The 27,335-nt window shown below is 41.6% G+C and overlaps 1 protein-coding gene across 3 annotated transcripts in view; it reads left to right on the forward strand.

Annotated features, from left to right (window-relative positions):
- Positions 1–382: 382 nt before the first annotated feature.
- Positions 383–27,335, forward strand: part of SCARB1 (scavenger receptor class B member 1) — a 60,503-nt gene continuing 33,550 nt past the window's right edge. For 2 of the 3 annotated variants that reach the window (XM_056533883.1, XM_056533891.1), the window contains exon 1: positions 410–653. In XM_056533883.1, coding sequence (XP_056389858.1) covers positions 534–653 — 120 coding nt within the window. In that variant the 5' untranslated portion in view covers positions 410–533. The other variant, XM_056533901.1, reaches the window with a different exon arrangement.

A 27,335-nucleotide genomic window follows, 5' to 3' on the forward strand; every position in this document is an offset into this window, starting at 1 on the left:
GTAGCGGAGCAGTCCTTAGACGCCTCCCCGTGTTTTTATGTAGTAATAGTAGTAGAGTTGCTGTGTAGTGCGGAGATATGTGCACAGCTCCAGTAATACTGTATAGACATGTATGCGCGTACACGTACACAGGCTACAGACACACACACCATAAAGTTACTGTACAGTTAGAGACTTTCCATAATCATGCAATTCACACTGATACGCTTCCTGGCGTTATTCCCACGTACATATTATGAAACATCTCCCCGCGCCTCAGCCGCACCTACTAACAACCTGCGCAGTGTACACAGGAGCCTGCACGTTTCGCAGCGGGATGTTCCATAACATAAGACGCTCCAGCCCCTCCCCCCGGGCGGATCCTCCTGACACGATGACAGGCTGGAGAATGGGGTGAGCTTGGGTAAGCGGACACAGGGCGGGCCTACACCTACCCCTCCAAATAAAACGGCCCGGGAGGATGTCTGCCGTGCTGGAGCAGCGCGTCCCGAGCAGCCGCCAGTCCTCGTCCACACGCTGCGGTTGACAGAAACATGGCAAAGTGCGGTAATAAGAAGACCATCATCCTCGGGGTGGTCGGCCTGCTGCTGGTGGCGTTTGGGGTCGTGCTGGTATTTATGGTGCCCGTTATTATGAAGCAACAAGTGGAGAAGGTATGTGACACGAGTATACCTACAGTATGGGGGGCTGGCGGGTCACGTGTCACACACAACTCCTGGAGACCACCCCGGCATCCTGTGCGAGTCCCAGGTTACACGTCTCACTTTACCGCTACACTGAACACTCCGCAATGTCTCAGGCTGGATGAGTGAAGTGTCTCATGTGAGAGCCCACAGCTGGACGGCTGACTAACTGTTCCTCCACACCTGACTGAAACACAAACCCAGGCTGGGTGCATGTGACATGTTAGGGTCTGGTCCCCCGGGGAATGTGACATGTTAGGGTCTGGTCCCTACCGGGTGCATGTGACATGTTAGGGTCTGGTCCCTACTGGGTGCATGTGACATGTTAGGGTATGGTCCCTACCGGGCGCATGGGACATGTTAGGGTATGGTCCCTACCGGGCGCATGGGACATGTTAAGGTCCTGATCCCCCCCCCCCCCCCCCCCCCGGCCGGTGCATGTGACATGTTAGGGTCTGGTCCCTGCCGGGTACATGTGACATGTTAGGGTCTGGTCCCTGCCGGGTGCATGTGACATGTTAGGGTCTGGTCCCTGCTGGGTGCATGTGACATGTTAGGGTCTGGTCCCTACCGGGTGCATGTGACATGTTAGGGTCTGGTCCCTGCCGGGTGCATGTGACATGTTAGGGTCTGGTCCCTACTGGGTGCATGTGACATGTTAGGGTATGGTCCCTACCGGGCGCATGGGACATGTTAGGGTATGGTCCCTACCGGGCGCATGGGACATGTTAAGGTCCTGATCCCCCCCCCCCCCCCCCCCCCCCCCCCCGGCCGGTGCATGTGACATGTTAGGGTCTGGTCCCTGCCGGGTACATGTGACATGTTAGGGTCTGGTCCCTGCCGGGTGCATGTGACATGTTAGGGTCTGGTCCCTGCTGGGTGCATGTGACATGTTAGGGTCTGGTCCCTACCGGGTGCATGTGACATGTTAGGGTCTGGTCCCTGCCGGGTGCATGTGACATGTTAGGGTCTGGTCCCTACTGGGTGCATGTGACATGTTAGGGTCTGGTCCCTGCCGGGTGCATGTGACATGTTAGGGTCTGGTCCCTACCGGGTCCATGTGACATGTTAGGGTATGGTCCCTACTGGGCGCATGGGACATGTTAAGGTCCTGATCTCCCCCCCCCCCCCCCGGCCGGTGCATGTGACATGTTAGGGTCTGGTCCCTACCGGGTGCATGTGACATGTTAGGGTGCCCCCAGTATAGGAGCCTGAAGGGCTATATATAGGGTGGGGGAGCCCCTAAATGATATGGCTTGTCTGCCCTGACTTTGGACAGTGTACTTTGTGTACATTGTTCACCATTGTTATCCCTCTATAAACGCTTACTCACAGTATATCGGAGGCTTATCACTGTCTGTCCCCTTTAATCTTCTTTTCAGCATCAGATAAGTGTCATAGTGACTTTACTGCTTCTTCCTGATGACAATGGAAATGCAAAGTCCATCCGAGCGGTTAGAGATGTCTGGATAGTTCAGCGCAGGAACTATGAAATATCTTCTGTGGATCAGTCTTTTCATTAAGAAAATGTATTCTCTTCAGGGCAATTTCCCATCATACACCCACCGACTGGTATATCGGATGTATGCCATGGTATAACAGTCGCTTCCACTTGCTCCATAGATGACATACAGTATGTACATGGTGTGTGTGTGTGTGTGTGTGTGTGTGTGTGTGTTTTTTTTTTTTTTTTTTTCGTGTGGGAACATAGCAGGTGGTGCTACTTGTTTAGAGAAGGGAGGGGCTTTTGACTTTAGGCTATGTTCACACCATGGAATGTATGTGCCGAAAATCTCTGTGCAGACTGTGGGCTAGGACCGCACAGGGATGCATAGATAAGAAGGAAGGAATAACATCGGCAACTCACCAAATCTTCTTTCTTTGGTTTATTTAAACATTCTCACAGATTACAAGCATGTAACTGGATGGGTGGGTCCAAGCATGGAGAGGGGGGTACGGTAGGTGACAACGGGCCGTGTTTCACACAGGTCTTTGTGCTTAGTCTGGCCTGATGAGGCCAGACTAAGCACAAAGACCTGTGCGAAACACTGCCCGTTGTTGCCTACCGTACCCCCCCTCTCCATGCTTGGACCCGCCCATCCGGTTACATGCTTGTAATCCGTGAGTATGTTTAAATAAACCAAAGAAAGAAGATTTGGTGAGTTGCCGATGTTATTCCTTCCTCCTTATGTATGAATTGCTGACGTCAGAGCACCACTAAACTTCAATTTACCAGTACTCCACAACACTCTACAGTTAAGACACTTCAGCCAAGGGTGAACAGAAGTAAGCAGTGCCGGATACCTTTACCTTACCACACAGGGATGCGCAGTCTCATAGATGGCTATGTATTCTGTGCAGTGTCTGCAGAAAGATTGAACAGGTTCATTCTTTCTGCAGACACAGAAAAATGAATTTCCATGCAGGAAACATCTCCATGGAAATTCTACTGCGTGCACAGCACAGCAGACTCCGCTGCAGTGGAATTTCCGTGACGACATTCCAAGCGGAAATCCGACGTGTTAACACAGCCTTAGGCTAGGTTTACGCGTCCACACGGAAAATCTGTGTGGACATTTTGGAGACTGCGCAGAAAGAATGAACAGGTTCATTCTTTCTACGGAAACGGAATTTCCATGCCAGATGTTTCTGCCGTGTGCACAGCGCAGCAGAATGCTGTTGAATACAACAGGACTCTGCTGCTCTGGAATCTCCGGTCGAATTCTGCTCGGAAATTCCTGACGTGTGAACATGGCCTGAGAGCTTTCTTCTAGATTCTGCAGACTTTATCAGTGTCCTGCAGATTATCTAATCCACTGCATGCCATCTATGTTGTGGGGTTTGCCTCTCAATGCAGGTTTCTTTAATTCTTGCTCCTGAGTGATACTATAGAAAGTGGTAGGATATTCATTGCAGATGCAGTGTGGGTATGTTCACGCTGAGGCATTTACTCGCGCAATTCTGCTCGCTTATTATGCTCCAAATGAATAAAATTTCATTTACTTTTATGGACTTTGTGCTGTCCTGTTCACAATGAAGAATTTCTGCTAGCTGAAGTCTGTCCCACCTGAAGATAGAACATGTTCATTTTTCAGGCAGAATCGGCTTGTAAAAGCCCATTGAAGTCAAATATGGACATTTATCAACGGGTTTAGTCAGGTTTTCTTTACTATAATTGTTGCAACTGCGACTACGCGATTTTTCGTGCGACATTTTGACTGGAAAGCGAGAAAAGCAAGTTTTCCAAAAATTAACTACGTAGTAATAATTTTAAAATGGACTACGGGTAGTCAGGTATTTATTAACTGCAACAGTCGCAACTGCGCAAAAAAAGGTAAAAAATTGACTAAATTTACTCCAGCTCAAACATGGAGCAGAAAAAGCTACTACCAAAGTAAAAAAAGGATAAATTGCTTACGTGAAAGAAAATTATCAACAGGCTGAAACCAGTTGATAAATAAGTCGCACATAAGCAAAAAAAAAGTAAGGAAAAAATTACTAAAAAAAGGAATACATAAGCAAACATTGATAAATGTCCCTCAATGTTGTTTTTTTTTTTTTTTTCTCTCTCCTGCGGAAATCAGTTTCGAGTGGAATTCAAGCCGAAATGGCTGAACTTCCTCCACAACATCATTTGCTGCTCTTCCTCCTGAATTCTGCCTTCATTATGCTTCAATTCCTCTTCAATATCGCAGCGAGCAGAAAATGGTAGATTTCAACATTTTCCTGACTGAAATGATTCCGCTTCAATTCCTCAGTGTGAACACCCCCCTAACATGAAGTAGGAGCCAGTTACATTGCAGTGCAGCACAGCACACAATCATTTTGTTGCAACCTGGGCATGAGCTGCTGACACCACAGCAGCTGGTGATAATGCCAATCTATGTAGTAACAATCATGTATATGGGCACCTAAATCTGTTACCCAGCTATAGAGGAAAGTTTATGTGAGGGGTTGAAGTTACACAGACAGCTTTTCAGGACTGCTATGTCATAGTAAACCAAACTACTCAAAGACCTGATGGACTTTTTACTACTTGTCCGACCTTATAGCACATGATATGACCATGTGTGTGACAATGTGCTCTGTACACTTTTCTGGTGATAACTGATCCTTACACTTGGTGTTATTTCAGTCTGATCATTAAATTAGAATCTGTGCCTGAGCACTCAGGCATGTTCCTGGACATGAGATGTGACACTGAGTGATAACGCTTCATGTGATCACCCCACATCCTGCATTAGAAGTATGCTCGGTCATTTGCCATTGTCCAGTGGACACTCCTTAAAGGAGGGGTTTCCATGCTCCTAAATCACTAGAATAGTCCATTGCTTTATGATCAGTTTACACTCTGTACCCCCAACTAACAAACTGAGGATGAATGGCTAGCACTGTATCTTCATCATGGTATTTGTCCAGTACTGTAGCACTCCGGCTATGCAGGGAACTGTAATATGGCCCCACTCAGGGAAGACAGTGCACAACCAGTGTTGCTTCCCCATCATTCTATCACTTATGGGCTATCCTAGTGATAAGCAATCACCTTATAAAATGAGGACCCCCCCCCCCTTTTAATTTAAAGTGACTCCAGTTTTTAGTCTTTTCAACTAAATAGGCAATTTCCTGAAATGAGCGCAAAGATGCAGTGACTTTGTCTCATATCTTGCTGTTGAAATGTAATGGCAAAGGTTCAGCACACAGCCGGGATTGCAAAATGGCCATATGTCTTGTAGTTGGTGAGATGTTTGCCAATATAACACCAAATCCACAGGGCAGCACCTACTCCAATGTGAGTTGTAGTGCTATTTCTGCAGCTGGGGAAGAGGCCAATAATTTAGAGAAGTGAGCGATTTCAGGTGGCCTTGGAAAGAAATAGGCTGATGGTTAAATGACTATTACGCCAATGCAACATTTTAGTCCATATTGGCTATTGCAGATCAGACTGGCCATACATGAGCCATGACACCAAGCCAAAGAACAAACAAGTGGTCTAGAAATGTTAGTTCAGGTTGTTCATGGACTCATGAAATGTTAAACCCAGCTGACTTAATTCCAGATGATGAATGTCATCCACTGGAGGACACAATTATTCTTTGTTAAAGGTAATCTGTATCCCATTCCATGCACTGACCTTTCGGTACAGGCTTGTAGTGCAAGGCCTCCCATAACTGTACTTACTGTTCCCAGATCACTGTCTCTGTTCCGCCGATCTTCTTCTTTCTTAATATGCCAATGTAGGAGCTTGGTGCACTTTGATGGGGGCTGAAAGGGCAGGAGGGTGGATTCCACCATTCTTCATTGTTTGACATCTAGGGTTAGGTATGATGAATAGTGTCCTCATTGACTAGGCTAGCACAAGTCCATAAGGGCTCCTTAGTGGGTCCATATTGAATGTAAAGTTGTCTGTCCTATAGTGTATACTTCCATAAGATTAAAGGAAAACGGTCACCTGTTCACCCGCATTTAACCCAATGCATCGGTCTCCTGTTCAGCCACACTATAACCCGGTGTATTGGGTTTAGTGGGGGTGAACGGGTGACCATTTTCCTTTTTAAAGTAAAAAAAATACATATTAAGAGAAATTCTATCCGATACAGGAGACAAATCACTGCAGGGGGCTCTAGTATTTTGGATGGATCAGAGAACAGCTGATTCACACTCTAAATAAGTTGATATGTGCAAATACTTATGTAAAATTTTAACTCATGCATGTGGTAAACAAAAAACAACTAGTTGATTAACTTTAGTCTGTAAGACTTAAGATTAGAAAGAAGCCGTAAATTTTTTTTATAAAAAGTTGTGAACATTAAGGTGACTGAGGAAGCTTTCTTGAGCAAAACATGTTGGGATTGGTACAGACTTTGGTAAGACATGTGTGATATTCTGCTGGGACTCTTTTTGCCATACTCTCTCTTATTTAATTTGCACTATGCACTTTATTTGCAAAAAGATGTATGCTTTGATAGATTTCTATATCTTGTCCTATGCTCATGCCCTCCATTGCTTTGTACTCCTGTAAGAACAGTCTTTGATGTCAATGTGTGATTAAAGGAGAAATGCGGTGCTAAACCTTTTACTTTTCCTGTGCCCGGGCTGCCCAAAAAAAAAAAAACTTTAACTCCCGTTCCCTCATTGCACCGGTATCGGTGTCACGTTCCTCCGGCGCTGCTCAGCTCCCTGCTTCTTGGGCTCAGAACATCACCCTGCAGTCAGCGGATCGCCTGCTGCAGCATTGTCCCACCCCGGTGGGTGATGGGCTGAGCGCACTGTCATGTAAGAAGCCGGCCCGAGCTCCTTACAAGACGGACTGCGCACAGCCTACCACCGGCTGAGGTGGGACATCAAGTGACGTGGGTGATGTTCCAAGGATAAGAAGCAGGGAGCTGAGCAGCGCCGGAGGAACAGGACGCGCAAAAGGGGAACGTAGGAAGCTGATTTAAAGGGGTACTCCCGTTTGAAATTATTTTTTATTTTATTTTTTTAAATCAACTGGTGCCAGAAAGTTAAACAGATTTGTAAATTACTTCTATTAAAACATCTTAATCCTTCCAGTACTTTTTAGGGGCTATATACTACAGAGGAAATGCTTATCTTTTTAGATTTCTCCGATGTTATGACCACAGTGCTCTCTGCTGTCCATTTCAGGAACTGTCCAGAGTAGGAGAAGGTCCCCATAGGAAACATATGCTGCTATGGACAGCAGAGAGCACTGTGGTCATGACATCAGAGAAAACTAAAAAGAGAAGCATTTCCTCTGTAGTATATAGCCCCTAAAAAGTACTGGAAGGATTAAGATTTTTTAATAGAAGTCATTTACAAATCTGTTTAACTTTCTGGCACCAGTTGATTTAAAAATTAAAAAAATAAATTAAATAAATAAATAAATAAAAAATAAATAAAAATAAAAAAATTTCAACGGGAGTAACCCTTTAAAGTGTGTGTTAACTTTCCCCGTGTCCAGGCTTCAAAAAATTTAATGGTTTAGTGCTGCATTTCTCCTTTTAAATGGTTTTAATACATTTCTATCACAAATAAAGATTTGTTTGAATTATACATGATGGTAGTGCTATAATTTGGTGTTCTCTACTTATTCTACACTAAACAGATTTGTGTTGACTTATACAAGTATTTAGGACCATTTGTTTGTTCTTCTTTTTTGGAGGCCAAACGTGATTGAAGTTAAAGGGGTACTTCGCCCCTAGACATCTTATCCCCTCCCATAGACTTGTCTTGAGGGGGCGGGCCATAATGTCCTGATACTCTGGCCCCTTTATCGCCCGTTCTGCGGGGGTCCCCTTTGGATAGGAGAGATGTCAAGGTGATACAGACTTTGTGAAGTTGTATGCTGCAGTTTTAACCAAGGATTTACAATAAAACTGCTCTTTCTCCACCAATTGCCCCACCCAACCACCTATCCCCCGCCGTTGGTGCGGTCCTGTGTTTCCCTTTTTTGTCCTTGCCCTCCCCTGAGAATTTGTCTGGGGCATTGGACTGCTGTATTTTCCCTTCTTACCACCTTGGGTCTGTTGTGATCTGTTCTTCACACTACCAATTTGAACCTGGTTTCTCAGGTCATCACAGGACCCAGGTAAGTGATGGAGATGAGTGAGTGGCTCATATGCACCAAATTGACTAAAGGATCTAATAAACAACTTTTCTTGATCAGAAAATGTATAATAAAAAAAAGTCAAATTTAAATATGGCGGCTCTGAGCTAAACTCAGCTGAGGTAAACAGTATTGACTACGCAAACAATTCAGTGATTAACCAAGGGCATGATGCTTAGTGAAAAAGTGTAATGCTGTATTAGGTAAACATGTGTGGTTGTGTATCATTATTATAATGTATACAAATTATGCACACCCTTTTGTGATCACACCATAATGGGGAGATATAGCATCACTAAGCTTTTTACATAATGAACAAAACAGGTTCCCGATGGTGTAATAACAACTTCACACCTTGTAATACATTCTTCTAATACTTGGCTGTAAACATAAGTAAATCTGGTAGAAGAAAAACCTACTGGCATAGCTGCAGGTATGTAGAGCCTGCTAGAAGACTTTATTTTTTGTTTTTGTTTTTTCTCCTCTCCCTTGTGCTGTGATGTTTGTCTTTTTACAGCAAAAAATAAAAAATAAAAATAAAAAGATCACAAATAGATGCCGTGAACTTGAAATGCTGTAAGCTTCAAGTAGTCAATTTTTTTTACATTTTAGATCATTTCAATACCCAACTACATTAAGGACTAGGGTTAAGAATTTGGTCAGATCTTTAGAACACTTTCTATAGTCAGCATGCAAGAGCGAACTTGTCCTATCTGTTTTGATTTTGCTAACAGCAAACTAGGCAAAAGATCTGATGACACCATCCAGTGTATGTATCCTGCCCATGGACTGAACTTCATACCGCCTCCTACAGAACATTAAGTTTCCTATTAAGACTAAAGTCCACAACTTATGGGACAGTTCTGTTTACTAGTCTATGCAGCAGAGTAAAGAAACATCTGACCTAAATGCTTTTGACCTTGTTTGTAGGGGGGGGAGGAAACTTCCAAAAAAGGATCTATGGTTAACAATAAAATATCCTCATTCTGTATAGGATTTTCTTTCCTATTGATTCATCTGCAGCAGATTAAAGACTGTCACATGATGTGACCATCAACTTGTCTGGTTGCGGACAACTATGAATCTTTGTGGTTGTATGGTCAGATCTGCGTTGGTCTAGTACCCATTTTTCATCCTGTTGTAAGAGGTAGCTGTAGAACACTGCTGCTATCGAACAGGGAAAAGGGCTCTCACTGTTGGGGTCTATTCACACGGCATAATTCTCAAGCGGGAATTCTGAAGTGTCAATGGGAGTGCGGAATCCCATAGAAGTGTATTGGGCTTTCATTTGAGGCAGAAATTCCTCCGTGTGACTAGACCCTTATTGTTGTCTCTTTCCATGCCCTTGCCATTACTAAATAGCCTAGAGCAATATGGGGCACCTTCTGCTAACTATAAAACTATATTTGAAGTACCGTAGTCTAAAATATTTTCCCTAGTAGTATGGATGACTTATAATATTTTTAGGTTGTATTTCCAGTATTGTTTGAGCCTGGGGAAAAGTGCAGACAAGCCAAGAAGGCTAGTAGGAGCCTGCAAAATATTTTGTACAATAAGCCAAAGCTGATTTCTAATAGTCAATGAAGACTGCAAGTGATGATACACAAGGAATGTCATGCTAGTAGCTAAAATTCTTTAGCTGTTACTTTTCCTGTTTAAACAGCTAGAACCTCCCCCCCCCCCCCCCCCCCCCAAATAAAAAAAAAAAAGAAACTCTGACCATTACATAGTCTTGGCGGTCCTTAACTTTCTGAGATTGGTAGATTGGTATTCTATGTAGTAAGGAGAGGGGAAACTGCATATTATGTCTGTAAGGGCTCGTTCACACGGAGTAATGCAAGAGGAATTTACTTGAGTAATTCCTCTTAAAGTCTCCGCTCCAAATTAATGCACATCTCCTCTGCCCATTGACTTTAATGTTTTTTCCACTGTCCTGTTCACACTGCGGAAATTCTGCTAGCGGGATTCTGACGCTGAATTCCGTTCCGCTTTAAGAATGAGCATGTACATTCTTTAAGCGGAATCCGCTAGCAGAAATCAATAGAAGTCAATGGTAAAAAAAAAGAAGAGAAATTTTTTTTTTTATTCTGCCTGACATAGTTTTGCACGGAAATTGCTGAAAAATCCTTCACTACTTTAACCCCCGCCCCTCCCCCCCCCCATTTCCGCGCGTGAATTGCGGGCGAATTTCACGCGAAAATGCAACTTTCTTTCCACCCGTAAATTTTTCGCCATGAATTACTCTTGATTTACTCAGTGTGAACATAGTTTTAGGCTATCTTTAATGGATAATGAAAGGGGGGGGGGGGGGGGGTTTATTCCTCTTCAACTGTGATTAGGTGAAAAGTCAAATTGTTACCCATGTCCTCGTGCACTCACCGGATTTATTACAACATATGCCAAAGAGCTTGTGTAAGCTGTGTAACTTGCTGCTCATGATGGCAAATTGTCACCCATTAAAATACCATCACTATAGTGGGTACTGATGTTTCATCAAAGGGTTATCTAGTATTAGACATAATATAGCTGCTTCCTCCCCCCCCCCCCCCCCCAAAAAAAATGCCTTGTGTTATAACCTAGATTTCAGGCTATAACACTAGTACTGGTGTCCAGCTGCTGACTAAACCCCCACAATGCTCTTTAGGAACAGGAATAGTTTTGCATAGAGCCAGATCTTGCATGTGAAAAGCTTAATTACTGAGATTCACAAAGGTAGTAAACTGTAGTAGCATGTAAGTAATATAAGCAAGTTAGGAGCATAACACTGTCCTAGTCAAGGAAATGGGACCGTACTGCAATATCCTGCAAAGCCATTACAAATGGTGTTGGTTTCTTTTTGTTTTTTTTTTAGGCTAGACCGATTTTTGGGGAGTCCAGGTCCCCTTTTTTCAATAGCGTGGATAGCAGTCTAGCCTACTATTTTTTTTTTTTTTTTTTTTTTTTTTTCCAGAGGCAACTGGTCAACTTTTTTCCTCTGCACATGTTTTGATAAATATCCCTCAATTTTCTCATCAATTTATATTCCATTTGCAGCACAACCAGCTGTCAGGACTTATTGACTCTGATCGACTAATTTCTATTTATTTTTATTTTTCCCCACAAGTTATTTTATTTGCATTAATCATTTTAGGTGTCATAAATTGGAGCTACTACAAGGCCCCTGTAGACAATTCCAAGTAAATATTCGATATTTATTGCCTGAAAAAAAATTCTATTATCAAATGAAAATATTGTCATGTTAATCACTTGATAACACCATATTGAGTATTACCCCAAACTATCCCAACACTCATACGCAGCCTTATATTCCACATACAGCCTTTTCTCGTATTACTAATCTCCCATCCTTTCCTCACCAATTCCAAAAATACTTTACTGTACTGTAGGACTGTTACATTTTTTTATTTAATTTTTTTAATGAAAATATAACGTTAATTAAACTGCACGGCCAATGGTGTACACGTAAAAGAATTACGTATTTTTGGTCATTTCATATATCAAAAAATGAATACCGGTAATAAGCGATCAAAAAGTCCCATCAAAACAAAATGGTAATCATAAATACAGATCACGGCACAAAAAATTTGCTTTCATACAGCCCCGTATGCAGGGAAAAAAATTATAAGGTCAGACTAGGACCATTTTAAGCATACTTCTTTGTAATGATATCACTCATTTTACCACTAAATCTAAAAAGTACAATCGGTGGGGCAAAAAAAACAAGCTCTCAAATAGGTATGTAGGTGGAAAATTTAAAGCGTTGTGGCTTTTAGAAGGCAAGAAGAAAAAATGCAAGTGCAAAATTAAAAGGAGGTTTGGTTCATAAAATGCGAGGAGGAAAAAAATCGAAAATGCTGTGTCATTTAAGACCAAAATGGTCTCTGTCCTTTTAACCCATAGTCTGCAGGGAAGTGTTCCAGACATGGTGAAGATTTAAGTGATCAGACAGCCAGGCAATGTTTGCATCTGGTCTATAGTCCCCTTTCTTTTTCAGGAGGCTTTGTATTATGGTTGCCTATTGTTCCATTAGCGGTGGAGGGAACGGTAGCTTTGTTGGTAAGTGAATTAAACCTGTTCAGACTACAGCAGCCCTCTCTGTGGCAATATGAGGGAGCAGTTTTCTTAATGCTTTCAACCCCATGTAGTGAGAATTTCCCTATTACAAAATTCTGTGAAATAAATTCTATTTAATCAACCAGAGGATACATTTCTGGATATCTTGGGATACTGCTCGATTTTTGCTTTATTCCCCTTTTGTTCTCTTACTAAACGAGTGACACATGACCTACATCTATGGCTGATGGCGTTCTCTTGTCAAAAACAATTCTAGAAAGTCCTATGAGGTGTTCTGTGCTTCCAGTAGCAGATAAACCCCCCCCCCCCTTTTTTTTTTATTTTTTTATTTTTTTTTCCCCTTAAGCGCATTTGTGTATGGATTTTAAAGGGTACCTCTCATCAAAAAAAAACTTTTGCTATATTATAGATTAATGTATGCAGAATAACTTCACAATTGCATGTTATTAAAAAAATATGCTTCTTTCTATTTAATTTTCCACTTTGAAGAAATGACCACTAGGGGTCTCCCTACCAGTCCTGGCAGCAAGCATTTCAGACTCATGCTGGAGTCCTAAACACTACGAGCTGCCAGTCTGCTTTGTTCACAAAGGAGAACACTCAGAGATGCCAGCCTGCTTTGTTCACAGCCTGTTTGGCTGTGAACAAAGCAGGCTGGCAGCTCTGAGTGTTTAGGACTCCAGCATGAGTCAGAAATGCTTGCTGACAGGACTGATCGGGAAAAATACAATAGAAAGAGGCATATTTTTCATTAACATGCTATTGGAAAGTTATTCAACATTCATTAATCTAAAATATATCAAAAGTTTATTTGATGAGAGGTACCCTTTAAAGGAAAAATATTTTATTTTTCTTAGCTCTAGTTCTGGAGCCTTGTTGTATAGAAATTGTCTTTTGTAACTTCTTTGAAGCTGTTAAATCTTTCGGTGGGCTCTACCTGTCCTTGGCTGACTTCTAGGTAGGTACATTTATTCATCATTATAACTGTTAGGATTTTCTTTTATTGTGAGCTACATCACATGTTTAATACTGTGAGGATTTGTACAAAGTTGTGAATGAAAGCTATTGTTTGTTTAGGCTGCTTCCCCCCCAGTCTCATCCATGGGTTTTATACTGGTAAATAGGTCAGATTGTATAGTATAAAATTTGTGGGATACAGTATATTTAACTTTAAAGACTACAGGGGACCAGGGCAGTATCCTGGAGAAAATCTGGGTCAGAACTTTTCTAACCACAAATCACATTACTGCATTGTGGGTCCCCCTCCTCCTTTACACTATACCTACCCCATACAACACTGGAGAGGCTGTCATGTGGCCACTCAAGGCTCTGCTGTAATTTATCCACTTAAATGATTGTGGTGATATTATTCAATGTTGTGTTTAGATCAGTCAGTCGTCATTTTGCACGGTACTGCATGGTTTTGCATGGCACCTCCCTTTGTAATTGAAAGATCTTTACAACATAGTAATTTGTTGGTCTTATGATCAAAACCTGGCACTATCTGAAGTAGCTTCTTGTGAGTCTGTACACACAAACTTTGCTAGGGAATTATGGTTGTGAGTCGAAAGTTATGCATTATTTAAATAGGCACTCATCAAAAAAAAAATTTGCTATTGCATTTACCTTTTTATGGTAAATAAAAAATATTTCTAATATACTTTGGTTAAAAAAAAGTGTTCTGTTTTTTAATTTGTGCTTTAAAAAAAAAGCTCGAGCACATTTTGTCCCTGGGTTGCTGAGGGGGAGGGGGGGGGGGGGGGTAAACAAACAGCATATGGCAGTTAAGTGTGAGAGGAGCTATGATTGGATGAGTCTGGAAGCGACGACCAATAGCAGATCGGGGGGGGGGGTGCTAACTCTCGGTTTCCCAGTTCTGCCCACCCACAATAGGCCAGGCAGAACAGGGAAATCAAGGACCAGCCCTAAAGTCCACTTACCCATCGACGGCAGAAGAGGACGGCGATGTGTATTCTACGGAAGCCGGTGAGTTGCCTAGCAACATCTGGAGGGCTACTGTTTGAGACCACTTTACAGTGGTCTCTAAACTGTAAACCTCTAGATCTTGCAAAACAACAACTCTTAGCATGCCCACACAGCAGCTTGCTGTCTGGGCATGCTGGGATTTGTAGTTTTGCAACATCTGGAGATTACTGTGCAGTGGTCTCTAAACTGTTAGCCCTCCAGATGATGCAAAACTGCAAATCCCAGCATGCCCAAACAGCAAATGGCTGTCTTGGCATGCTGGGAGTTGTAGTAATGCAACAGCTGGAGGCACACTGGTTGGAAAATACGGAGTTTGGAAATGTTCAGTTAGGTTCTTTTACCTACCAGTGTGCTTCCGTTGCAAAAGTAAAACTCCCAGCATGCACGGTCTGTCAATACATGCTGGGAGTTGTAGTCTTGAAACAGCTACACTAACACATAATAAAGGGTAAAACACTACATATGCCCCCCCCCCCCCCAGGAAAAATGAAAAATGTATTGTACGGCAGTGTTTCCAAAACGGAGCCTCCAGCTGTTGCAAAACAACAACTCCCAGCATCTCCGGACAGCCACTGACTGTCCAGGCATGCTGGGAGTTTAGCAACAGCTGCAGGCGCCCTGTTTGGGAATCACTGGCATAGAATACCCCTGTGCAATTCCTAATTTAGTCCTCAAATGCTCATGGTACTCTCTCACTTCAGAGCCCTACCGTATTTCAAGGAAACAGTTTAGGGCCACATTTGGGGCATTTCAGTACTCAGGAGAAATTGCACTACAAATTTTGTGGAACCCAGCATTTTAGCAAAAAAAAACATGTTTTAATTTTTTTTTAATCCATTGGTGCAAGAAAGTTAACCAGACTTGTAAATTACTTCTATAAAAAAATCTTACTCTTTCCAGTACTTATTAGCTACTGAATACTACAGAGGAATTTATTTTCTTTTTGGAACACAGAGCTCTCTGCTGACATCATGACCACAGTCCTCTCTGCTGACATGTCTGTCCATTTTAAGAACTGTCCAGAGTAGAAAATCCCCATAGAAAACATATATGCTGCTGTGGTCAGAGATAGAGATGAGCAAACTTACAGTAAATTCGATTCGTCACGAACTTCTCGGCTCGGCTGTTGATGACTTATCCTGCATAAATTAGTTCAGCCTTCAGGTGCTCCGGTGGTCTGGAAAAGGTGGATACAGTCCTAGGAAAGAGTCTCCTAGGACTGTATCCACCTTTTTCCAGCCCACCGGAGCACCTGAAAGCTGAACTAATTTATGCAGGAAAAGTCATCAACTGCCGAGCCGAGAAGTTCGTGACAAATCGAATTTACTGTAAGTTACTGTTCCAAAAAGAAAATTCCCTCTGTAGTACTCAGCAGCTAATAAGTACAGGAAGGATTAAGATTTTTTTTTTTTAATAGAAGTAATTTACAAATCTGTTCAACTTTCTGGCACCAGTTGATTTAAAAAAAAAATTCCGCCGGAGTACCCCATTTAACAAAAAGTCGTCAAACACCTGTGAGGTGTGAAGGCTCCCTGTACCCCTTGTTACGTTCCTTGAGGGGTGTAGTTTCCAAAATAGTGTGCGTTTTTTTTTTTTTGTTTTTTTTTTTTCTTCCCCTGTTCTGGCACCATAGGGGCTTCCTAAATGCGACCTGACCCCCAAAAACCATTTCAGCAAAATTTGCTTTCCAAAAGCCAAATGGGACTCCTCTTCTGAGCATTGTAGTTCGCCAGCAGAGCATTTTACGTCCACACATGGGGTATTTCCATACTCGGGAGAGATGGGGTTACAAATTTTGGGGGGGCATTTTCTCCCATTACCCTTTGTAAAAATGATAGATTTGGTGAAAAAAAAATGCACTTTAGTGATTGATTTATTTTATTTTTTTATTTTTTTTTCATATACATATTGGAGTTTAACAAAGTCACCTGTGGGGTGTTAAGGCTCACTGGATGCTTTGTTACATGCCCTGAGGGGTGTAGTTTCCAAAATGGTATGCCATGTGGGGGGGTTTCTGCTGTTCTGGCACCATAGGGGCTTCCTAAATGTGACATGCCCCCCAAAAACCATTTCAGAAAAACTCTCCAAAATCCCATTGTCTCTCCTTCCCTTCTGAGCCCTCTAGTGCACACACAGAGCACTTTACATCTACATATGAGGTATTTCCTTACTCGAGAGAAATTGGGTTACAAATTTTGAGAGGATTTTTCTCCTTTTACCCCTTGTAAAATTCAAAAACTGGGTCTACAAGAACATGCGAGTGTAAAAAAAATGAAGATTTAGAATTTTCTCCTTCACTTTGCTGCTATTCCTGTGAAACACCTAAAGGGTTAACACACACTTACTGAATGTCATTTTGAATACTTTGAGGGGTGCAATTTTTATAATGGGGTTCATTTATGGGGTATTTCTAATAAGAAAGCCCTTCAAATCCACTTCAAACCTGAACTGGTCTGTGAAAAATTCAGATTTTTAAATTTTTTTTTTTTTTTTTTTTTTTGAAATTTGCTGCTGAACTTTGAAGCCCTCTGATGTCTTCCAAAAGTAAAAACATCTCAAATTTTATGATCTATTTTTCTTACAACCAGAGAGCTTCAAAGTTAGAAAAAATGCTAAATTTTCTATTTTTTTTTCATAAAATTTGGGACTTTTTCACCAAGAAATGATGCAAGGATCGACAAAATTTTACCACGAACATAAAGTAGAATATGTCATGAAAAAAACAATCTCTGAATCAGAATGAAAAGTAAAAGCATTCCAGAGTTATTAATGCTTAAAGTGTCAGTGGTCAGATGTGCAAATAACGCTCTGGTCCTTAAGGCCAAAACGGGCCTGGTCCTTAAAGGGGTTCTCCGGTGCTTACACATCTTATCCCCCTGATCGCGGGAGTCCCGCAGCTGGGGACGCCCGTGATTATGCACGCGGCACCCCGTTTGTAATCAATCCCCCGGAGCGTGTTCGCCCCCTCCCGTAGGCTTGCATTAAGGGGCGGAGCGTGACGTCACACGGGGGCAGAGGCATAATCGGACCCGGAGCGAACACGCTCCAGGGACTGATTACAAACGGGGTGAACTAATTTGTGCAGGGACTTATATTCTTGATTCATATAGCCAGAGCCCTGTTGGACAATTTGCGAACAGTCTTGTAAAAAATGGTGTTGTGTAGGTGTAACAAAATCCATATAATACAACTATAGCTGTCTGTGGCTGAAGTATCCTGGGTACTAGAAATTCTATCTGAAGAACAGGTCCAAGTTCTCAATTCACAACAAAGGAAACGTGTACCTTTCTGCCTACATTGTAAAGCAAAATAATATTGGTGGGGCCAGGGACTGAGAAGGGTTAATGCCTTGTTACCATGCAGTGCTAAACATGTACTGTGGGAATAGTCTTTGATTGCCCTGAGGTTAATTTCAGGATTTGTGCATTTAATTATAGCAGCTTTACTACAATACACAATCTAATAGTAAACTTTATAGGTACAATTGAATTGAGGTAGAGAAGTATAAATATATATACCCCCCACCTCCTCCATGTATTTGACTGCAGGACATGTTGATCTCCTCACTTTACCCCTGATACATATTCTTTGCACAGTTTGCAGTTGTGATGCCTTAGTTGCCATGTGGGATTACACAACCTGACTGCAGTTCTTCTCTCGATCTTAGTCACATGTTTCAGCAGAATAAAGGTCAGTTGTCACAAAAAAACATGATCATTTTTCCTTATCTATACATTGTATCACAGTACTTTAGCTTGTACTTTTTGTTTCCAGCTGGAACAAATGAGTCATTGAAAGACTTCATAGTATTATCTCCTTTAAGATTTCAGATATGAGAAGAAATTTTATTTACAGCTTCTATCCAGAGATTTGTGTCCACAAATTGGGAAGTTGTACCCTATGGCAAGAGGCTTATGCCAAAAGAACATGTAGGATGTGGTGGTGACAATATCCTTATAGATATCTGTAATTCCGTAGAGTTCTTTTAGGTTTAGGGTCACACGTACCGTATTTTCCTACCCATCAAAGTCAATGGGTAGCAAAATCAGCTGCGTAATTTGCTACTCATTTTCTTCAATGGGTAGAAAAATACACAGCAGCAAAATGTGGCACCTGTGACCCTACCCTAAACATTCAATTATGCTCATGTACAGAATGAATATACCGGGCGAACTGCACATTGTAGGTTTTAAACGGAATTGTAGCTATATGTATAGTGCATCTCTTTAGTGCTGACAACCTACCACTCCTTAAAGGGTACTCCACTGCCCCAGCGTCCGAAACATTTTGTTTCCGGATGCTGGGTGCAGGCTACGGGGATCGTGACATCACGGCCATGGTCACGCCCCCTAGTGGCATAACACAGCCACTCCCCCCTCCCATAGACTTGCATTGAGAGGGCGTGATGTCACTAGGGGTGTGTGTATGAGGTCACGACCCCCGTAGCCCGCACGCAGCATTCGGAACAAAATGTTCCGACACTGGGGCAGTGGAGTACCCCTTTAAAACTTGTGCAGAAGATCTCCTCCACTGAAAGCATTTGAGAACTTGACCCCTTCATCTGGCTATTCCTGACTATTGGAGAAAGTCTTGAAAATAACTAGCTATATCTATCTGCAATGATTATTTGTTTTATTATTTATCTCCCCAACCCCTCCCCCTTTCCCAATAATTCTTGTCCACCTATTTTTTTGGGGAGATCCAACTGTAGATATTACACACAAGTCTTGTCTCAGACAGGAAAAGGTGTATAATGTTTTATCGACATGACAGTAGGTTTAAACTTCTGGAAACCTCTAAATAAAAAAATAATTTAATCTTGAAGCTTTCTGCAACATTAGCATGGGCCCTGATGCAGATGCCTGCAATTTAGTGTAAAAAAGCTTTACACCAGCCCTGACCTGTCATTCATGTGCTACGTATTTGTGAAACAAAATTTGTCTCTAGACCTTGATCTTGTGCTGCTGTAACTAACTCTACCAGCCCTCTCCTTTCTGAGAGCCGAAATTAAGAGCCTTGGGTTTAGTTAGAAGCTTTAAGTATGTCGCAACTGTGTGATTATGGAACATGTCACATAAGACCGTTCTCTTATATACGGTCTCAACCATTTCTCATAAATTTTCAAGGTCTGTGGATGCTGTCAGTGAAAGGAAATTGACATTGAGATGCTGAAAAGTTTCCGGACCTAATTTTACTTAGGTAGACTGTAGCCCAGTGTTTCCCAACCAGTCTGCCATCAGCTGTTACAAAACAATACCCAGCATGCACAGACAGCCAAAGGCGTGCTATGAGTTTAAGTTTTGCATCAGCTGGAGGCACATTAGTTGGAAAGCGCTGCTGTAGACAGTCCTAGCTTAATATGGTGGCTTTGTTTCATTTGCTGGACTCTAGGTTTATTTGCTTGTGCCCGTACTGGTACGTCCTATGTGAGTAGGTCTTTCCCTTTATACAGAGATCAGGGTATGTACGAAATAAACAAAGCAAAGTCACCTAATATATTCTAATTTGGTATTTCCATTTTAAGCTTCGTGCAAGTAAATGATGTAAACCGTTTTCTTTTGTAATGCTTAAAGGTCCATTAAATCATATACATACACATATATATAATCCTTTAAAAGTCTATGTATTGTGTACTTTACTTTTGATGCCTGAACCCACTGGCCCTCATTTCTTGAAACCACAAATTATTGTGTGGACATAAGAAAATATATATATGTATGCCAAGAGTTCTGACCAGTTACGTGGCATATCCGAAGCAAGCACTGTGAGTATTTCTATTTGTTCGGCACACTGTCACTTAAATGTGCTGATCAAGGTCTCCTTGTTACTGTGTGTACGGCTTTTGTAAAAGGAGAGAGGTTCAATAACTCCTACATCCTAGGGATTGCTTTAATGGAATTCTTTGGTTGCATGAATCTACACATGTCAACACTGGAACATTAACTTAAAGGACATCTGCAGCGATAACAACTTATTCCCTATCCATAGGATAGGGGATAAGTGTTTGGGGGGGGGGGGGGGGGGGGGTCTGATCGCTGGGACCCCTGCGATCTCCTAAATGGGCCCCCGGCATTGCCACTTTGTGAGCGGCTAATGCGTGTTGTGTCGACCTCAATGTTGTTGACAATACGCCCCCCTCCCCCTACAGCTCTATGGGAGAAGCATGAATCCCCCTCCTCTCCCATAGAACTACATGTAGGAGGCGTGTCAGCCACGGCATCATGCTGCAGCCGACACTCCTCCTGCTCGGGAGAGCCGTGGCCCCGTGCAGGATCCAGGTGCTCGGACCCCCCGCAATCAAACACTTCTCCCCTATCCTGTGGATAGGAGAAAAGTAGTTTTTACTACAGATTTCCTTTTAAGGCTGTATTCTCGCCACATTTTGGCTATAAAGTATTTAAGTTTTTTTCAAGCTACCGGAGTTTATACAAAACTTTCTGTATGCTGTTGTTACTAAATCTGCCTTACAGTGCACCAGTTTTTGCCCCAGAACTGCATACACCAGCTTCCTCAAGCAGACACATGGAAAAAAAAAAAAAATTGGGATTGGTGTACCTCAATGCCCAGACCCTTAGACAACTTGGAATTCAAGGGACACAGAACATTTATTAGTGCATGTGTACTGTGGGTTTTTATTTATATTATTTATTTTGTGAACTGTGCCTTTTGTTTACAGAATTTTTTTAGTTTCCATAGTCTGTCTTGAACTATTACCCTGTTATGCCATGGCCATCAAATATCAAGTCTGCCTTATCTACATTGTGAAAGTTGTTGAAATCTTGCCATTATTATACTTAAATCCAAAGAATGCTGAACTACTGGTCTATATAAACCAACACCTCCCCTTTAAAAGCAAGAAAAACAAAAACTTTGCTTAAATGGAAAATAGAAAACATGCTTCATATGGTTGATTCAGGTTTTAAGAAAGCCAAATGAACCCTGTCAGGGGCAGAGTTACAGTACTATGGACCCTGGGCTGGCAAACTATATGCCCCTTTCCGTAGTTTTTAGATACAAATCCTGTCTATGAAGGGATTTCCATTTAAAATGGCCTATCCTGAATGCCTTCTACAATGCAATAGACATGGGTGCTTGCCAACATGTTTCTTATAAATGACTTCTCCAAATGTACAATAGACTGCCAAGGTGTTGCCAACCATTTCTAGATCAATTTGATCTTTTCTACACTATTCTTTCTTTAAGAGATTCACAGGTAATATATCAAAGTTCAGAGAAGAATGGAGCACTCTCCTCCTCGGTACTGCAGTCGTGTGAACGTCCGCTGTGTCCTGGTTCGGTCAGGATGGCACCAACAGCGGCGGATGGTATTGGGCAGGGGAGATAGCTGGATACCGGGTGACCGATCTGGCGCTTTCTCAAGCCCTTCAACCCTTATTTTTTTTGAGCAGTGTACACACATGTCTCGTGGTTTATCGGATGGGAATATGTGGTACATGTCTGCTGTTCATACCGTTATAGCTTCTTACATGTGCAGTGTACATCACTCTACTTCTCTCATTTTTTGTTTTGCAATTTTTATTTTTTCCTAAAAGCTCCTGTAACGTTATTGCTAGTGGAAGTATTGTATGTAGCAAAACTTCCTGTCACAGCCTCTGTTTAGAAGTTTATCTGAATGCTGGCAGCTATAATCTGGCTTCTATAAACAGAACTATAATTTTGGATTATCGCTCGCCCTGCTCTTATGTATGATAGCTAGTAGTAGATCATAGTCATGGTAATGCCATCTGCTGAATTGCTCTCTTCATATTTTATTTACTCCACTGAAAAAAAATCGTTGGAAACAGTGAACAATAAAACGGCATAAGATTGTTTTCAATAAATAAAAAACACAAGTTGAGACTAAAGGTTACAGACCCTGGGATTTTGTCATGCTGAAAAACACAAGATCCACCACACTTCCTCTTCTGCTAATGTACAAAACTAACTTCATAATGCTGACAAAAGCTTCATAACCAGTGCGAAGTCATGTAGCCACCAGATGGCATGTGGGTCAATCCAGTAGTACCCACCTGGACTGTATTCAGTATATGCTCCGCACTTGTAGTCTGTGTGCAGCCTAATGGGGTACTACAGGGTATGTACTTGTAGGTTATCTACCTCTATGGTTCTGTTAGATGCAGATAGTGTCTGATGTATAAAATGGAATAGAACTGTGGTTAAGTACTGTACTCCATTATTAACACATACTTGTGTCTACCAGCTGGGAGTAATGCATTATTCATTCTGCATGAATTTCTTCTGTTGGCCTCACTGGTAGTGGTCTGAGCTACAGCACTGTCTGGATTTTGAACTGAGGGGTATCTAAAGAGCTGGTGGGCTCTTTAAAGAGGTATACAGTATATGGTATCTTTAACAGTCAGAATGATAATGTAAATTTCTTACTCTGCAACACTGATATATATGGGATTTTCTTGAATCCTTTGTTCATAATACACACTTGAGACTTAGTTTACTTTTTCCTATTTTAATGGATCAAAGTAGTGAACAAACTGACCAGCTAAATATGCCTCTTCAAGGTGCGTGTAAAGGGCGGGGGGTATATTTAATTGCCATTCAACGAATCTATTTTAGACATTTTTGCTTGTGCTTGCAATATTAATTTTTGTCTTTGACCTGAGAAAATTTAGCAGTAATCTGTCATATGTTTCAGGGTCTTGTTTGCTAATGTTGGCTGGTGCTCTAATATCTTGTGAAATCTTTGGCATGTTGAAATTTTAGATAACAGTTAAGCACTTAATTCTTTAACTTAAAAAAAAAACATTTCAGTAGAAAGTGTAGACTTTTTCCACAGTGTATTTTATGGAAATACTCATAAGGACCAAATGGTTTCTACAAAACTGTAGATCACTGTATAACTATAGGACTAGTGATAGTTACACTAACAATTCATTATCCAAGGTGATAGTCAGTGCACTAGTACTTTTCACTGCCACTAATGCCCTATACTGTTTTTTTTTTTTTTTTTTCTCCTCTCTCTCTCACCAGACTACTCTTTTAATGACATAAGTTATAGATCGGGGGGGCAGTTTGCAGGAAGCAGACGTCTGACCCCGCAGTAAGCCACGGTCGGCGCCCCCCCCCCCCCCCCCCAATGTATCTCTCTCTCACCAGACTACTCTTTTAATGACATAAGTTATAGATCGGGGGGGGCAGTTTGCAGGAAGCAGACGTCTGACTCCGCAGTAAGCCACGGTCGGCGCCCCCCCCCCCCCCCAATGTATCTACATGGAGGGGCGTGTCGGGCGGCGCTCCATGCGAGAGTCTGCACGCCCCCTTCCAGCCAACTGCTGGGACCCTGTGCAGAAGATCGCGGGGGGTCCCAATGCTCAGACCCTCCACGCGATCTAAAACTTATCCCCTATCCTTTGATCCTTTTTCCCCAGACTACTTTTAAAACAGTCATGTACCTTCAGTGCTTTCCCCCCCCCCCCCCCCCCTAACTTGTTTCACTTCAGAATCACTGGTTTTGTTACAGATTCAATCCTTTCGCATTGCATGCACATGTATAAAGCATTTAGTGGAACTGAACATCTGCAGTGTACCATAAAATACATAGGTAGTGAAATTTACTTCCTTTTATTGTAGTCAGTGGGGAAAAAAATGCTCGCGATTCAGTGAGATTTCACCATAGAGGGCGAGGCCTGTTTGGATGCTTAAAGGGGTATTCCAGGAAAACTTTTATTTTTTTTTTATTTTTTTATCAACTGGCTCCAGAAAGTTAAACAGATTTGTAAATTCTATTAAAAAAATCTTAATCCTTTCAGTACTTATGAGCTTCTGAAGTTAAGGTTGTTCTTTTCTGTCTAAATCCTGTCTGACACCTGCCTCGGGAAACGCCCAGTTTAGAAGCAAATCCCTATAGCAAACCTCTTCTAAACTAGGCATTTCCCGAGACAGGTGTCATCAGAGAGGGTTTAGAAAAGAACAACCTTAACTTCAGAAGCTCATAAGTACTGAAAGGATTAAGATTTTTTTTAATTGAAGGAAGTTACAAATCTGTTTTTCTGGAGCCAGTTGAGAGATATTTATATTTTATTATATTTAATAAATATATATAAATATTTTTTTCCCTGGAATACCCCTTTAATTTTTCCTACGATATGTGTGCTTTACTGGCATTACAGCCATGACTAAGGACTTTGGGTCCAAAATGTGGCAACTTTACTGAATGTTTTTATCACAAAATAAATATATTGTTTTTTGGAGCTTGTGACTGTCACTGTATAGTAGTACACTGTTTATCCCACTATATAGTACATTTTATATGTGGAGTACTCAGGTATTTGCTGCTTTATTACCCAGTCAGCATGAGGAGAGTCTTGCCTCTTGGGGGGTCCTCCTGCCTGTGTTTCTATACAGATGTTCTTAAATAAAAAGCATAAACATGTTTAAGAGGACCCATGTTTGAGCTTTCTGTTTGGAGTTAATTTAGTGTGTGTGTGTGTCACACAAGGGTGTGAGCTGAGGGTGGAGCACTGCAGGTAGGGCGGTTTCACCATTATGCATGCTAAGTCTTTGTTAAACATGCCAAGTTTGTAAATGATAACCTGCTTCTGTAATTGGTCCTTTTATGACTATGGCCTGACACCTGGCTCCTACCAATGGCATTTTAGGCACTCCGCTCCTATGCTTGTTGCTGGCAATTACTGCCTTTATCTTGAGCACTGTACTAAATGTTTTCAGTACTTCTAGAGAGACAGGTAAAAAAATGCTGCTATACCCTTTTCAAAACGAAATCTTTTTAGTATGTTATTAAATACAATATTGATATGTGAAAATATTGTACCTATATGCTGTACAATGTGTCACTCACCCTAAGAAAAATATCACCAGGTTGCCCCACAGACTGTTCTCTAATATGTTCTTTTTACTCCACTTTCTGTTAGTCATAGATTTTGTAGTTATTAGGCTTTTGAGTGCTCACAGAAAGGAATGTGAGTTGATATCCCATCCCCCATGCTCTAGTTTTGGTTTTTGAAGCCTGCAGGTCAGTTTACCTTTTTATTATTTTTTTTTTCTCTCCTTTTCATGTCTATCCTTTAAACTGAAAAATGCTAGAAACCCCTACAGCACTTTTAATTTGTATGTATTATCATATTGTATTTACACAGATCAGTTATAACACTAGAGCCAGCTGCCTAATATTGTGCTCCCAAAACGGCAATAATGCATGGACCCCACAAGACCTCATAAGAGGTATCTGACATCACAATGAATAGCAGATCCTGTAAGTTGTGAGGTGAAGCCTCTATGAACCAGACATGTTCCATCATATCCCACATATGCTGGATCAGAATCTAGAGCTCATTAGGGAAAACCATTACTATGAAAGGAATATGGATGGTGTTCTGACCAGCATCTTCACTTCTGTTAACCTTTTTTGTACTGCCTTCCTGAAGTCTTGCTCATCAGGGGTTTTTGTATACCTTTCTATTGTGTGAGGCTGTATGTTTTTTTGCATTTGGTTTTTTCTTTGGCTTTTTTCATCTGTGAAAAAGGGGCTGTTCCCAGGAAGAGGAAAAGCAGCCATTTTCTCTGGAGTCAGCCAAAAAGTAAAATAAAAAATCCAACTTGGAAAGGCTGGATAAACTGGCAAGGTGCCAAAAAAATGCAATTTCCACACAAATGAAAATTGCACTGGTGTGTTTTCTTGTTTTTTTTTGTTTAAAAAAAAAACTTAGCCTGGTACAGAAAAATAACTGACATTCTGGCATGAAGCTGGTACAATTTCTGGCGGTATAAAAGGATTTTATTGAAAGAAAAAACAATCACCGATCCTCCGGATTAGGGGGGTAAGTGATCAGTGGGGCTATGAACACTGGGACCCACACCAGTCATGAGAATGGGGTTTCTGTGTGCCCTCTGGCGTACACACTGCCACTTTAAAGAACAGTACTTAAATCCCCACTAGGGACTATCCCTGTATGCTGTGAATAAGGTGTGTGTGTGGTGTTTGTTTTTTTTTTTTTTTTTTTTTTTTTGAAGAGAAAAAAAATTTCTTGAATGTAATGATTTGCATTCTAATGTAGTTTGAGTTCTACAAACTCACCCCACCTTCTTATCCTCCTGTGTTATCTCATCTGTTCATTTTAGTACATTTCACTTCAGTGAAAAGACTGGGCTCCTGTTCAAAGTATCTAAATTTGTAGATGTTTGAGTTTCCCAATCGTAAAATACACCTCCCCTTTGACCTTGCAGAATGCTTGATAAGCAGTGTGTGTGTGTGTGTGATACTGATAGTTTGTAATAAATACAAATGCCTTAGATTTCTACAATATTCTGATTTAGAAATGGCAAGACATTTAACATTCACATGATTTTAACCCCTTAAAAGGAGAACTCCAGAATATAAATTGTCCCCCATACTGCTGGCAGTAAAAAAAATAATGTATTATGTATATACCTTCCTACGCTCCCCTTGGGCCTCTGTTAACCTTCTCCGCCACGATCCTCTTCCTGGTTGCTGGTGGTCTGAGAGTCATACTGCACTGCCAATCACCGGCTGCAGTGAAGTCCTGACTCGGCCGGCGATAGGCTGAGCGGCAGTGTGACGTTTTCGGCCCCGGCAGCAGGTGCCGGCGTAGTGAAGAATTGTGTCCTGAAGCGTTCTCACACTGCCGCTCAGCCTATCGCTGGCCGAGTCGGGACTTCACTGCGGCCGGTGATTGGCTGAGCGCAGTATGACTCGCCAACCACCAGAAACCAGGAAGAGGATCACGGCGGAGACCGGAGCCGGTTACCGGAAGTATATATATATATATATATATATATATATATATATATATATATATATATATATATATATATATATATATATATATATATATATATATATATATATATATATATATATATATATATATATCTCTATCTCTCTATCTCTCTATCTCTCTATCTATTCGGCAGTATGGGGGACAATTTTTATATTCCGTAGTTCTCCTTTTTAAGGACCGAATTGTTTTCAT

This window comes from Hyla sarda, chromosome 1, assembly GCF_029499605.1.
Source record: "Hyla sarda isolate aHylSar1 chromosome 1, aHylSar1.hap1, whole genome shotgun sequence".
In the NCBI taxonomy this organism is placed as follows: domain Eukaryota; kingdom Metazoa; phylum Chordata; class Amphibia; order Anura; family Hylidae; genus Hyla; species Hyla sarda.